Source organism: Armigeres subalbatus, chromosome 3 (genome assembly GCF_024139115.2).
Source record: "Armigeres subalbatus isolate Guangzhou_Male chromosome 3, GZ_Asu_2, whole genome shotgun sequence".
Lineage (NCBI taxonomy): Eukaryota > Metazoa > Arthropoda > Insecta > Diptera > Culicidae > Armigeres > Armigeres subalbatus.
In genome coordinates this window covers 160699301-160715702 of record NC_085141.1, presented here as the reverse complement: position 1 = coordinate 160715702, position 16402 = coordinate 160699301, and the positions used below count along the sequence as shown (strand labels likewise).

Here is a 16402-nt window from a genome sequence, read left to right as displayed (position 1 = left end):
ATCCTTCAAAAATGCCGTGAATATCAGGTCCCAACGCACCATCTGTTCGTTGATTTCAAGGCGGCATACGACAGTATAGACCGCGTAGAGCCATGGAAAATTATGGACGAGAACAGCTTCCCTGGGAAGCTTACCAGACTGATCAAAGCAACGGTGGATGGTTTGCAAAACTGTGTGAAGATTTCGGGCGAACACTCCAGTTCGTTCGAATCGCGCCGGGGACTAAGACAAGGGAAGATCCATAAAGTACGTCACGCAAAAATTGGCGATTTTCAACCCCCCTCCCCCCTTCGTCACACTTTTTGTATTAAAACTCCAAAATTTTTGTATGAGTCGTCACGCTGCTCGAAACCCCCCCTCCCCCCTAGGAGCGTGACGTACTTTGTGGATGGCCCCCAAGGTGATGGACTTTCGTGCCTGTTGTTCAACATTGTGCTAGAAGATGTCATGCGGAGAGCCGGGTGTAACAGCCGGGGTACGATTTTCAACAGATCCAGTCAATTTATTTGCTTCGCGGATGACATGGACATTGTCGGCCGAACATTTGCAAAGGTGGCAGAACTGTACAGCCGCCTGAAACGTGAAGCAACAAAAGTTGGACTGGTGGTGAATGCGTCAAAGACAAAGTACATGCTTGTGGGCGGAACCGAGCACGACAGGGCCCGCCTGGGAAGCAGTGTTACGATAGACGGGGATACCTTCGAGGTGGTCGAGGAATTCGTCTACCTCGGATCCTTGCTAACGGCTGACAACAACGTTAGTCGTGAAATACGAAGGCGCATCATCTGTGGAAGTCGGGCCTACTACGGGCTCCAGAAGAAACTGCGGTCGAAAAGATTCGCCACCGCACCAAATGTGTCATGTACAAGACGCTCATAAGACCGGTTGTCCTCTACGGACATGAAACATGGACAATGCTCGAGGAGGACTTGCAAGCACTCGGGTATTCGAGAGACGGGTGCTTAGGACCATCTTTGGCGGTGTGCAAGAAGACGGTGTGTGGCGGCGAAGAATGAACCATGAGCTCGCCCAACTCTACGGCGAACCCAGTATCCAGAAGGTAGCTAAAGCCGGAAGGGTACGATGGGCAGGACATGTTGCAAGAATGCCGGACAGCAACCCTGCAAAGATGGTGTTCGTTTCCGATCCGGCAGGTACAGGGCTGGTAGCGATAAATGCCGTTCAAAATAGTGACTTTAGTGACCAACGATGACGAAAAAGTGACCAAATAGTGACTTTCAATTGCAGAAAAAGTGACCAAATAGTGACTCTTGTATGAAGTTGGGTAAAGAGCTACAAGTTGCATTAGCATTGTTACGGTATAATTCGTAAATTGCAAATTAAAGTTTTATTTTTGAAAGCGTTGTCTAGAATGCTATCAGAAATCAAGGGAAAAAATACTAGCAAGAATCCAGTGAGTGACACTCTCATAAGTACCACGGAGTAGGATATTGAGGATGGTATTCGTTGGATCAGCCAGAAGCTAGGAATGTGACCATGGTACCTCATGTTAAGTAACCCACCACGAGAAGGTACCCGGCGTCTCGGGAACGGGTAGTGAGTTACAAGTAGGGTCACAACATTATGTTGATAATTACAACAACATTATTGTATAGAATGATATAAAATAATCTAATAGGTTCCTAGACGATGAAATTTTTGGACTCACAAAACTTAGAAATCCTTTGTAGGACCATTTGTTTAAAAAATATAAAGTTATTAAAATAATGAAGAGATTTTAAATGTACGATTTGACCCGTTATTGAACTATGGTTGAAAAACAAATTTAAATTAAGCTTCTGAGATTTTGAGATCGACGTGGCATTCTGAGGAAAATTTTTGAAAATCCAATAAAACCATGGTCTTTAGAAATCCATAAATTTTAATAAACTTTAATTTCAAAATGTGTATTTTTTCAATGCTCTTTTCATAAATCTAGCAATGAAGCACGTGAAGTATTACCACTGGCGGGGTCAGTTATTGATATTTGATAGAGCACCACTTGGCGTAAGAACGCTCCATTTGTGAACTACAGCGTGCTTGCGACAAGTGGTGCCCACCTCTGGGTCTGCCCATCTTCAAGAATAAAATATGTTTGTTGTGTGCTGTGCGTATGATCTTTCTTATGTTAATCTTCATTCTTTGATTATTACTTACTAAATTTTCCGAAAAGATGTACTTTGTTTATTTACTTCGACTATATACATTTGCCATATTTTTATGTATTATTTATTATTTATTATTTATTACATTTGCCATAGGACAATATTAAAGTCCCCGGATAATGTGTTGTAATATCAAATGGAGCGGATCCAATATACCAAAATAACTACCGGTCTGATAAGCGTTTTGTAGATAGTCAATTTGGTACGGCGGCGATTACGGAGTCCAAAGTACGTACGTTTTCCTGCCATGATGCGTCTCCGAATTTCTCTGCTGGTATCGTTATCGGAGATCACGTGCACACGCATCCACGGAGAGTTGCTGTCATATATTCGTTTCGGCCATTCAGGGCTATCACTAAATAGTTTGAATGTGATAGATCACTGAACAAATAACATAACTTTTGGCAGTAGTGTTTTGTATTGCAGTTTTATTAGAATATGCGGATATTCGAAAATTGTTATACAATTATAAATACTCGAGTATATTCAATATAATAGAATTATAATATGTTCGCACAGATAACCGTACACACAAGTGTTGGCGTTATCAACGGTGCACGCAACTGCAATCAAAACAATGCAAAAATATCATCATATGTACTTCCTAATCGTTTTCCGATTATACTTTGAAGAACTCGTGTTTTACAACATATTAGTCAACAATCAGTATTTGTTATAGCACTGAAATTAGTTTATGGTTTTGCATCAATTATATATTCTTAATTAATTTGTAAATGTGTAAAAACTAAAATGGAGAAAAGCTTAAAACACTGTCTTAAAACTTACGTCCCGCTGCCGACTTGCAGAACTTCGAAGCAAACGCAACACACTCGAACAGGCTTGTTGATTCCGAACTTAATGATCGGGACATCGTTGTTGGAACAACGACTGCAGAGGTTCCGTCCACAATGACGGCTATGGGTGTAGTTTTAAAATATAAATAAAAAAATATACAATGTTCATTAAACGATGAATCCGCTAGGGTTACATAGTAACTTCTACTCACCAATGGTGCTTCCGCATAGTGAGGGTGAATTTTGTTCCACACTCTTGACACATCTCGGATGTAGCCCACTGAGATTCCTGCGGCAGCTCGTCTAGCAATCGGTGCAAAAGCTGATTGGTGGCTAGTTTAAAGCTGAAGATCGTCACTCCCTCCTTATTTTCCGCTCCCATACAGGCTCCATTCTTCACCAGAATTCGACAAAGTTGAGCCTGTCCTCGCATGTATGCTAGCAGGAGTGGTGTGTTTCCTTGCAAGTCAGTAGTATTGATCGGATACTTTGGCATACACTCCAGAAATAATTCTAGAATTCCGGCAGCGGTATTATCTTTCCCACAACGACAAAGCTCATGTAAAGGATTTCGGCCTTTCATATTGACTACTTCAGCATTCAGTTCGGACTCAGTCAGCAGTTCACGGACTACGGATATGTGGCCTTCTCGGACGGCAATGTGGAGAGCATTGTTGCCGTCTCCATCGACAGCGTCGAAGTCGGCACCATTTTGTAGCAAGGCGGAAACAGCCCCAATCGTACCGCGTTCAGCAGCAACGTGTAAGGCAGTTTTCTGGGTAGCATCCCTATCATTGAGGCGAGCACCAGCCAGAATAAGATTTCTAATAAGCATTTCATTTTCGGAACCAGCCGCAAGATGGAGGGGAGGTGTTTGATTAACGTCGTGTACCCGAGAGTTGACATCTACGTGGATCGATAGCAGAAATAGGACGGACTCCAGGTCATCCCTCATAATGGCCAAATGGAGAAAATTACGACCTCTCTGATCCATTTGCTCTGCAGCATTCGGCAAGCGTTCCAGAATATTCTGGGCGGCCTTATTGTTTCTCACTTGCAAGGCCGCCGCAAACGGCGTATTGCCAGATTTGTCACGTATTTTAAGATCAATTCCTGGGTGACACAACAGAATGCCAATGATTTCTTCGTGTTGGTTTTCGATTGCTACGTGTAACGGTGTTTTCAGATCACAATCGACAGCATTTACATTCGCTCCATGGTCGATTAATGTATGGAGAACGTTCCGTAGTCCCCACTGGCAACACAAATGAAGTGGAGATGCCTTATCTTTTGCTTCTTCGCCTCCTTGCCCTTGTGGGCCTAGTTGTCGAGGAGAATCGAGATCGCAGCCACTTCTAATAAGGAATTGAGCGGCCGTTTCCTTATTTTCATCAATGGCACGGTGCAACAGGGTATGAAGGCATCCGTCGGGTCCTGGGCCCCAGCAGTCAGTGTCCACGCCATGCCTGACCAACACAGATGCTATTTCAAATTGTTCTGATTGTAGCGCCGACCAAAGAGGACAGTCGCCTTTGTTATCCGGTGCACTGAAGGATACTCCTCGGATGCACAAAGCATCCACTACCTCCGGCAATCGACAGTGGATTGCTAATTGTAAAGGCGATTCTTGGTCTGCCGTTAAAGCATTCATGTCAGCCCCTTGGTTCAGAAGAAATACCGCGGTTTTGGAGTCTTCTTTTAAAATCGCTTGATGTAACAGAGTCATGTCTTGTCCGTTACGAGCGTTTAGGTCTGCGCCACCTTTTATTAGCAGAGGAACCAGTTCGTTGTATCCTAATGAAAGAGCTAGGCTGAATGGTGAATCACCAAGGGTATTTTTCAAGTTGAAGTCTACCCTATCTGTAGATTCTACCGCTGACTCCATGTATTCGATAAAGGCCGCTATAACCTCAGCACTATTCGCCTCTACTGCATAATGTAGAGCTGATTTCAGATCGGATACTACGGATTGTAAGTTGGGCGATGCTCCCTTTTCGAGTAAAGCACGTGCTAAATTCGATAGGCCTTGGGACGCTGCCACGTGAAGCGGTGCAAGTCCAGCTTTGTTAATGTGGTTCAAATTAGCAAAGTCAGCCAGAAACACAGCCGCTTCTTCCAGTTTACTCTTGGCCAACATGTGGATCAGACTATCGCCGGTATCAGAATTGATTGGATTGGGTCTTGCTCCCTTGTGCAGTAAACGTTGGGCCAAATCGAAAGGAGGGCCTTCGGTATGAGGTGGCATAAGAGCAAACTGCAAGGCACATTTTTCTTCCAGTGTGCGTATGTTGGTGTCCAGATTGGGAACTTCGTCACTTAGCAGTTCGTCAACCATATCCACATGCTGAGAGGTGATTGCGATGTGAAGTGGCGTGCTGAAAATGAGTTTGTATAGCGGGTTTTAATCAAAAACAGATAAAATTTAATATTTAATATAGTACAGGATGGTTAGCAAACGATATTTGCTTGGTTTTCGATAACGGAATCCTTTGCCACGATATGTATTGGCTCAAAAGAATCAATTGGATTCCTACGCGCTTAGTTTCATTCACCAAACTCGGGTATCTCGGTATGTATTCACACCATTAAAACTTAAACTGAGCTTCAGCTAACAAAATGCTAGTTAGCCCAGCAACAAAGAAAAATTAGCTGATCTTCAGCATTCGTTTGCTGAGCTCCCATTGGAATATAAATACTTCTGGGCAATTAGCTCTGCGAATTTCGGCCTATTGTAGCCGATATTCTTAAAATTAATTATGTACATCATCTTAGTAGACATTTAATTATAAATGCCGAATCTCGGCTAAAATAGGCAAACATATTATTTGATAACTTTGTTTCGATACACTGCATTTCTTTTTAGTGATACGAGGAATAGATGACAAGTGTTTATATTATTTTTGGTCGAATGGTTGCGCAAATAAAAATTGTAGGCTAGGACGAGGTAGGATGAGCACACTAAGAATGATACTTAATGCATTCTCAAGCTTGCTTTTCTATACAATACGAGTTTTTTTTAATGCATTCTATCTAACATCTAGACTAAAGCGCGAGTTTTAAAAAGAACGGTAATCTCGATAAATGTGAATTAACTGAAACACTGTTTTTGACTGACCCGTAATGCTGGGTAGACACCTTTACGTGGTGTGTTACGGGGTTAGATCTACCACGGTTACATTGCCAGCTACAGGCAAATCCTGACCCAACGAATACCTTCCTCATTATCCAACTCCGTGGTACTTATGAGGGTGTCGCTAAGTCGGTGGCCTCTCGTTAAGTAAGTACTACATCAACACTTCCTTCCTCTCCCTAGTTACGGTGAAGATGGGCGTGGCCAGGAGTAGTAATCCTCATGCTTTTGTTATTTTTGTTTAAGACTGTAATCAAGGACCACTCCCCTTCTTGATTTCTGATAGCATTCTAGATAAGGATCTCAAAAGTAAAACATGAGTATCACTAGTGTCCAATCTACGAATTACACCGTAACAATGCTAATGCTAATGCTAATGCTAATGCTAATTAACTGAAACACTGTTTTTGACTGGTTCAAATATACTACGGGGCAAGATGAGCATCCATACGGGGCAAGAAGGGCACCCTCCTAAAAATCAATTTTTCTAACTGATTATTAAATTATTGTATTATTAAATAATAGCTTTTAATGCGCATTGGCTAAATAAAAACAATAAAACTATTTTTGGGATTGTTTTTCATTGATACCATCAAAATCACATTGGATAACCGAAATCAGTTTAAAATTTCAGTAAATTTGATAATGCTCGTTACTCAACAGATTTAGCGCATAGCAGGGAATCAATTTTTCTTGGATGCACATGCAAAATAGGCGACAAAAGAGAACCAACGACAAAGCTTTGTTTTTGTCGGAGATAATAATGACAAAGATACGTAAAATTTTGTCAGCAACAAAAAAGAAGACAACTTTGTTGCTAACTTTTCATTCCGTTATTTTGCATTTAGTTCTACAGGAAATTTCGGTTTTATGCTATAGTAGTTTTTGCTTTTATGGAAATAGTCTAGAATCAAACTGATTACAAAAATAGCATCGTATTTTCCGGAAATTTCAGGGCATGCAAGGGAAATGATTCTTGTCATATTAGTGCTATTCAATGAGCAGCTCGAAGTAGCTCAAAGTTATTCCCATCCATCTCATGTCCATTTGATGACAAAAAAGAACGAGCAGGACGGGAACAACTTCGAGCTACTTCGAGCTGTTCATTGGACAGCATTATTGTGTTCGGGTTCTGATAAATACTTGTTGCGAGATGCGTTTGTCAGTAACAAAATCTGTTGACGACAAAGGGTATATTGTTAGACGTTGCACGAATATTGATTCCCTGGCTTGGCACATAGTACAGTAGACGTTCGATAACTGCAAGTCATTTAACTGCAATGCTTTTTAATTCGATAGTTGCAACAGTTTTGCAGTTATCGGACCGCTAAACTTCAAACTGATGTCAAACTCAATGACAGCTGCATTGCGCTGCACATTTAGATGCACTTTTATTGCATCTGACGTCGATTGACAACCGTTTGAAGTCTAGAATGCGTTGTAGTTATCGAACGGCATTCGTTTACTGAAAAGTAAACATTTCAAGCTCTATCTGGTAAAAGGGCGAATGTCGCAAGAGAGGATTCTCTTCGTCGACTTCCTCTCTTTTAAATAAAAGTGACAAGCAGAGGATTTCATCGCGGTTTATCACCTCAGAATGCAAGTTTTCATTGTTTTCTTTAGCTCTGAGGGGAAAAACCGTAAGGGGTCGTTCAACAATGATGTCACAGGTTTTAGGGGGGGAGGGGGTCTAAGATTTTGTGACACTGCATATACTAGGTATACAAAAAAGCGTGACAGAGCGGGGAGGGGGGGTCTAGAAATCTCAAAAAGTAGTGGACGTCATATTTGAATCGTCCCTAACGAAATCATCTACTTGTCACTTTAATTTAAAAGAGGGGAAATCGGCGAAGAGAATTCTCTCTTGCGACATTCGCCCTTATTCCAGATAGAGCTTGATTTTGCAGTTATCGAACGGCTACTGTAAATCATAATTGCAGGTTTTGCTAAAGATTTTTAATATTGAGTGTATTATTTGATTGTTTTAAAATGGGGTGCTCATCTTGCCCTAGTATTTAAGATAAATTATTCAAATCTAATGAATCGCCTGCTTTGAGCGTGCTTACAGCGGCACACTAGGAGTTAACTTTCTAAAATCAGTATGGCGAAAGGCATCTAAGGTTCGATTTCTCAAAATTAAGCACTTTAATCGAAAAAATATTTGATAGGTGTAGTAGCAGACACCTTCCCTCATAACCGGTACCAAATAGTTTTTCATGAAAAGTTCCTAATTTTGAGAAAACCAGCGTTAGATGTCTTTCGCCATACAAATTTCTGGCAGTTAACTCTTGCTGGCTATTTTGTGCATATACTATAGCGCCTGGATGTGGCTGCGGCGAGTAGAAAATTAGCCACTGCCAATAATTCATTAAGCATAGTCAAACATTTCACTGTACTTTTTTTTTGAGTGCCTATAAAATATTCTTTCAGACATATAGTAATTTGTGTAATTCGTATTAATTTTCATAAAAAATATCTATGTTTTTAAAAACCTTTTTTTCTAATGCTGATTTTTTAGAAGAAAATCCAAATTTACACCAAGAATTACCAACACCAACTTCAGATTCATTTTATTTTTATAATATTTTTTTTTGGTTGGACTATAGTTTAACAGTTATTTAGAAAGAAAAAGAAATAATAATATGGGTAAAATTGAAGGGTGCTCATCTTGCCCTGTCGTCCCCAAGGTAGTACTCCACTTTACTAAGCAAAACGAGACAAAATATTCGAAATATCGTCGATATTTAGTCGAGATTCGGCAAAGTTGATTTTTTGCCGAGTTCTCGGTAACGATTACTGATTACTCAGTAAAGTTTACCGAAACCTCCTTAAAAATTTTATCGAAATTCGTCGAAATTATTACCAATATCTCGGCTGTTGGATTCTGGCAATCAGTAAAATTAAGTGTGCAAGATGTCATTGTTTAGACTGTCTATTAGCATTAGCATTAGCATTTAGCAGTTCGCACACATTCGTAGGTGGTACAAGCCAAGACTATTGTATGAGAGTTGGATACCTACTTAAGAAAGATGCAGAGAACTCTACGACCTCTCATAGGTGCCACGGGAGGTATTGGGATTGTGTGGAAGGTTATAACAGTAACGTTTTGGTATAACGTGAAACACAGAAAGAACTAAGATAGAAATACAAAGTAGGAAAGGGACGAGCCTGGAATTGAACCCACGACCTCCTGCTTATAAGGCAGAAGCGGTAGCCACAAGACCACCGAGCTCGCCGTCGTCATTGTTTAGACTGTCTATAATCGCATATTAGTCCCGTATTTGCTGGTGTTCCTAGTTTCCTATAGGAAATCCAGCAAAGACGGGAGTGATATGCGATCATATGTAAATTATATATGCGATTCTAGGCAGTGGAAATCGGAACCGAAATAAAGCCTATAAATATGGAATACATACTATCCCCTGATGTTTTGAACATTCGTATCGGCTCGGCGTTTTAGCAGTTGTTTTCCAACGCTCAACATATCGCGGAATGTTTCGGGGTCAGTGCTCTTCTCGGCATAGGTGCACACCAAATGCAATGCTGTATCTGACGTATCCTTCGTAACCAGGTCGATGTTACAACCCTTGTCTAGAAGGAATTGTGCGGTGAATCCATCGCCTCTTTTGATGGCATCGATCAACAGGGTGCAGCCCTAGAATAATAAGGCATTGCAAAATACAGCCGTATAATGAAGGTTAGTTTTGTATGGTGACCAAGTTTTACTTACCTCTGAAGAGAAAGCGTTGATATCCGCTCCACCAGTTTCCAGCAGGGTCTGAGCAATTGCTGTACTACGACCCATGAGAGCAAGTCCCAGTGGAAGATGGCCTTGAGGTGACAAACTGTTCACTATCTCAGCGAGCTGTAATTGACAAAAAAAAACATTCACTTTATAAAATTGAAAAAAAGGGGTCCATAGCGTACGTCACGTCAGAAAAATTGTGATTTCCATCCAACCCCCTCTCCCCTTCGTCACATATTTGTATAAAACCTGGGTGGTACAACTATATTATAAACACTGTAGATTGCAAAAACTTTACTATAGTCTGTCCGGTACAAGAAACAAATCGATTAACATAGCAACGCCAGGGATCACGGCAAAATCTTCAAACCAACTCATGAGTCTAAGGCCGAAGACATACTCATGTGCATGCGCGAGAGCGTCCAAGACAAAAGAATTTCTCATGCTGATATTCTGCTTTACGAGTGCTTGAACGCGCTCCGCATCGCTCGACGCCTCAGTATGTCATCGCCCTAAGCTGAGCCTTTATCAAACAAACGCTCAATGTTTGTTGAAATCATTACTTTTTTCACATGTGATAATGCATCTAACGTTTGATTTCTCAGAATTAGGCACCTTTATCGAAAAAATATTTAGTAGGCGTAATAGCGAATACCTTCCTACACACTTGGTAGGAACCATTTTTTTTAAGTTCCGAATTTTGAATAAACCCACGGTAGAAGTCTTTCGCCGTAAAACGTCCTATCGTTGTGGTATGCCCTAATGTTGCGGTAGTGTTAAAATAGTCCATTCTGGATATAATACCATTAAAAACAATTGTGGGTACGCTAAAACTCTTCGGATTAACAACTAGAACAGCTTTTGTTTGACAAAATTCCGTTCAAAATGATGAAAATCAACATTTTAATTAAAAATTTAAATCATTTGAGCCTATTATTGCGGTATTGCTAAGGTCCTATTGTTGTGATATAGCTCTCCATAAGAAATACATGCAATACCGCAACAATAGGACTGACCTTCAACAAATATCGCAACGATAGGCAACTGCGTCCTATTGTTGCGGTAGTTTGATTTTATTGTGATAAAAACATAACAACATAAGTTCAGCACAATTGACGTAATATGTACGGAGCTATAGTTAACGAGCATCCTATTTAACTACTACAAACTAAAATCTGGCTGCCCATGCTAGCTATTCTCGCATATACCGTGAAGTGCCCTTACTCCGTTTTTTTTTTTTTTTTTTTTTTTTAACTAATTTTGTTTGCTAATTATCTAATACATGCATTCATCTCTTAGACTAGGTGTTCCGTGTTTTCTTAACACTATCATCCTTATTTGCTATGTTATATTTTTAGTTATTATTAATACATTTCAATTGCCTCTGGCAGTTAGGATATTTCCTCTGGTTGAATTAAACCGTGTAGGAATTACAATGTTTTCTACTTAAACTAAACTTAACCTATTTTATACTAAGGGTACAAGGAGTTAATCGTTGCAATAGAAGATTGCAACGATTTTTGTCTAAAATTGGAAATTATTTTGTTGGACATTTGTTTTTTTTTCCAAGTTCGTTTATTTGGTAGGCTTAGGCGTGTATAACACTTTACGGAGCCATGGTTCTTTGTGATATATACAATCAATATCATTTTATTTTACAGTTAATAAGAGAGGGGAAGGAGCCAGCGTACTCGTGGTGACTCGAGGTTAGTTTACAATGTTTAAGGATGGACGGGGCTTAGGATTTGGGATAAGGAAATTTCAGCTTCTCATCCGGGCATTTGGCGTCAGTGACGATGTGGCGTGTCGTCGAGGAATGGTTCGACTGGGAGCATCTTCCGGATGGCAAGAGCTATGGAGCTCTACGGAACAAAAAGGCAGAGACTAAACAAAAAAAACTTTGAAGAAAGAAGAAAAAAAACAAAATATTAAATTTTGATGTCAGAAGCACAAAGAAAACTATAAATGGCCTGCATATAGACAACATCACGATCTCCCAAAACACCTCGAACTTCCCTGAAGGGTTGTTTACCTCGGGCCACAAGGGTATCCAATAATTGCTCTCTGGAGGCGTCATTTTCCGAGCAGGACCAAACTACGTGATCGATGTCATCATAACCGGCTCCGCACCTACATAAGTTGCTATCGACAAGGTTTATTCTGTACAGATGTGCGTTTAGTGAATAGTGATTGGACATAAGCCTCGACATCGTGCGAATGAAGCCTCGACTTAAGTCCTCACCTCTGAACCACGCTCGCCCAGAAACTTTTGGAACTATGGAAAATAGCCACCGTCCAAGTTCGTTGTGTGTCCAATTCCTTTGCCAACTTTGAAGAGTACTCTGACGGACTAATGGGAAAAACTCGTTGCTCGAGAATTGTCTATCATAAACCTCACCTTCCTGTGCGCCCACCTTTGCCAGCGAGTCTGCCTTCTCATTGCCGTAGATTGAGCAGTGAGATGGGACCCAAACAAAGGTAATCTTGAATGATCTTTCGACCAAAACACGCATCTGCTCTCTTATGTTTGAAAGAAAGTAAGATGCGTGCTTAACAGGTTTCATCGACCGGAGTGCCTCGATAGAACTAAGACTGTCCGAGAAGATGAAATAATGGTCTACGGGCTGATTGGAAATTATCCCCAAAGCGAAGTTAATTGCTGCCAGCTCAGCAACATAAACCGAACACGGTTCCTGAAGTTTTTGGAAGGAGGTTGAAGCTACATTGAAAACACCGAAGCCAGTGGATCCGTTGATGCGAGAACCATCAGTGAAATATCTGTTGTTGCAATTGACATGTTCATATTTTTCAGAAAAAAGTGAGGGAATAGATATTTGTCGAAGATGATCTGGTATTCCTTGAATAGCATGTTTCATGGACAGATCGTATACAATTGAGGAACTGTCGTTGGTGAAGTGAACTCGAGGGGGATTATAACACGGAAGACAAAGATCTGACGATATGTAGTTGAGATAAACTCTCAGGAATCTTGAACGACAAGTTAGTTCAAGCATATTATCGAAGTTATCTAGAACAAGTGTGTTACTTGTTCCACATTTGATGAGTATTCTAAGTGAGAGCTCCCAGTAACGGTGCTTTAAAGGAGTGACTCCAGCAAGCACCTCCAGGCTCATGTTATGCGTTGAATGCATGCAGCCAAGGGCAATACGCAAACAACGATACTGAATTCGTTCCAATTTGATCAGGTGGCAATCAGCTGCTGAGAGGAAGCAGAAGGAGCCATACTCTAAAACAGAGAGAATAGTCGTTCTATAGAGTTTGATGAGGTCTTCCGGGTGAGCACCCCACCATGTTCCGGAGATAGAACGTAGAAAATGGATCCTTTTCCGGCATTTTTGTATCAAATACTCAATGTGGAGTTTCCAGGTGCATTTGGAATCAAACACGACCCCAAGGTATTTAGAAGATAAAGATTGGTTGATGTCATCATTCAACAGCTTGAGTTTCAGTTGAGCAGGATACCGCTTCTTAGTAAACACAACCAATTGAGTTTTTTGCGGTGAAAACTCGATCCCTAGATGTCTGGCCCAAACAGTCAGATTATCCAGGGTACTTTGCAATGGTCCTTGCAAGACAGCTGCACATGGACCTCTTAGAGAGACCACGGCATCATCTGCAAGTTGTCTGAGCGTGCATTGTCCTTCCAAACAATTGTCAATATCTTTAACATAGAAATTATAAAGCAAGGGACTTAAACACGAACCTTGGGGAAGGCCCATGTAGCTATTTCTGGAAGTTGTCAGAGTGCCGAGTGTGAAGTTCATTTGTTTTTCTGACAACAAATTGTACAAGAAATTATTCAAAATAACGGGTAATCCACTACTGTGCAGATTGCCTGACAGTACTTCTATGGAAACTGAATCAAAAGCGCCCTTAATGTCCAAGAATACTGAAGCCAATTGCTCCTTGTGCGCAAAGGTCAGTTGTATATCTGAAGAAAGCAACGCTAGACAATCGTTTGTTCCTTTCCCTTTTCTAAATCCAAACTGAGTATTTGAAAGCAATGCATTTTCTTCGACCCAATGGTCGACTCTTGAAAGGATCATTTTCTCCAATAATTTTCTCATGCATGATAGCATGGCAATCGGTCGGTATGAATTGTGATTAGACGCTGGTTTTCCAGGCTTTTGAATAGCTATTACTTTCACCTGTCGCCATTCAGGTGGCACAATGTTGTACTCCATGAAACAGTTGTACAGGTCAAGTAATCGTCTTTTGCGATATCTGGGAGGTTTTAAGAAGATTGAATTTGATGTTATCGCATCCCGGGGAAGAGTTATTCGATGAAAGAAGAGACATAGATAGTTCCAGCATTAAGAATGGTCCACCCAATGAACCGGGATCAGTGACTGATTCTCGAAATAGCGGTTCTGCTGGTACGGAATCTGAATATCCATCGATTGGAGTATTCTTCACTCTCGTTGGTGGAAATGCGGTTCCGCATGTTGCGGGCCGTTTTCCAAAGTGTTGTCATTGAGGTTTCTCGTGATAGTCCCTCGACAAAACGTCGCCAGTAGCTACGTTTTTTTGCCTTGAGAAGATTTTTGAGCTTTCTTTCGAGCCTCAAATACTCTTCAAAAAGCTCGGACCTTCCGTGTTTACGGAAGGCCTTGAAGGCATCAGATTTCTCGGAATACAACTTAGAACATTCATCATCCCATCCAGGAGTGGCTGGTCTTCTTATGACAGATGTACTTGGAACGCGTCGTTTCTGAGCTTCTAGTGCGCTTTTTTGAATCAACTCAGTAAGGAATCGATATTCATCCAAAGGTGGAAGAGTATCAGTTGATTCAATACCAATTTTTACCGCCGATGCAAATTTTGGCCAGTCAATGTTTTTCGTGAGGTCGAAAGGAACATTAACTGGCTCAGATTGTTGATAGCTACTTTTAATTGTGGTAACTATCGGCATATGATCACTACCATGGGGATCTTGAATTACCTTCCACGTGCAATCTAATGATAGTGAATTTGAACATAAAGACAGATCAATACGGCTTTGTTGACCATTTGGTCCTATTCGAGTTACTTCACCAGTGTTCAAAATATTCAAATTGAAATCGTCACACAAATCATAGAAAATAGGCGCTCTATAATCGTCATACGTTTCGCCCCATCCAATACCATGTGCGTTCATATCACCCAATATCAATACTGGAGATGATAGGAGGGAGACTGCGCTCCAAAAATGTCGACGATTAATAGAGGCATTTGGAGGAATGTACACTGAAGCTATGCAAAGATCTTTATTCTTCACATTTACTTGGCATGCGACGATTTCTAAGCCGGGAACAGTCGGAATGGAATTCTGTAGAAGGAGTAGCATTTTTGATCCCTAAAAGAACGCCACCATAATGATCATCCCGATCTTGGCGAATAATGTTAAAATCGTGGAAGTTGATTTCATCTTCAGAAGAAAGCCATGTTTCACAGAGTGCAAATATATCGCAATCGGAATTGCGAATCAAAAACTTGAACACGTCTAATTTATTTTTCAGACTGTGACAGTTCCACTGCAGCACAGTGATTGTATCTTCGGTGTTGGCCGTATTATCCATCGAAAGATACAATTTCTGCAAGAAGGGGCCATGAAACAGTCAATTGCTTCAGATAACTTTCTACTGTTGGTATAAAGAGGTCAATGATTGGCCTCAATGAATTCGGAATATTGATCAAATTCAAAAAACGGTCCACAAGGTCCTTAAAGGAGATCAATCCTCGCTTGGACGGAATACTTTTTCTAGAAGTGCGAATTTGTTTTTTTCTTTCGTTGATTCTCCTAGCCGGATGTTTCTTCGAAACATCGGATTTAGGTAATGGCGGGAATGCCTTACTGCAACTAGGATCAAAAGAAGCAGTAGGGACAGATTGCTTCGGGATTTTAAATAAACCCCCATTACCTTCAGATTTTGGCAAGCTTTTATGGATGACTTTTGTTCTCTTACGGCGCGATCCCGGGGAAGACGGTTGCTTCCTCTTTTCGGGCACGTGTACCTCCGCAGAATCATCCATGTCGGCTGCGTCAGAGTCCAATTCGTCAATTGATATGGAATCATAATAATCACTTACACGAACGGTGGCTGAAATAGCAGTCGATGCAGTGGCTGTGGCGGATGTGTCTTGCGACCTAACCATTTCCGCATACGACTGCTTGGAGCGCTGTACCAACGAGCGCTTCACTTTTTGGGTGCGCTTTTTGTACACAGGGCATTCTTGCAAACCATGGGGAGGGTTCAAACCACAATAAGCACATTTTGTTGCTTGTTGCCGGCAGAACTCCTCCCGATGTCTTTCTGAGCATTTGCCACAACGTGGTTTGTTGTCACAAAACTCGGCAGTGTGACCAAGTTGTTTGCAGTTGGTACAATTAAATACCCTTGGCACAAAAAGACGCACCGGAAACAACATATTTTCTATATCGACATACTTTGGAAGCATCGAACCGGCGAATGTCACCCGAAGCGAGCCTGACTTGGAATAAACCTTTTTGCCATCTACCGTGGCTGCTGAATGCAATTCCTTGCAGTCCAGAATATCCACGGTAGAT

General features: G+C 41.1%; 1 protein-coding gene across 2 annotated transcripts in view; it reads right to left on the bottom strand.

The window, feature by feature from the left end:
• Positions 1-2573: 2573 nt before the first annotated feature.
• The window catches only part of LOC134225946 (rabankyrin-5), a 79564-nt gene continuing 65735 nt past the window's right edge, over positions 2574-16402 (bottom strand). For both annotated transcript variants that reach the window (XM_062706404.1, XM_062706405.1), the window contains exons 4-7: positions 9820-9954; positions 9506-9744; positions 3172-5334; positions 2574-3080 (exon numbers count right to left, since the gene is read on the bottom strand). In XM_062706404.1, the coding sequence (XP_062562388.1) occupies positions 2948-3080; positions 3172-5334; positions 9506-9744; positions 9820-9954 (2670 nt within the window). In that variant the 3' untranslated portion in view covers positions 2574-2947. The remainder of the gene's footprint in view (positions 3081-3171; positions 5335-9505; positions 9745-9819; positions 9955-16402) is intronic.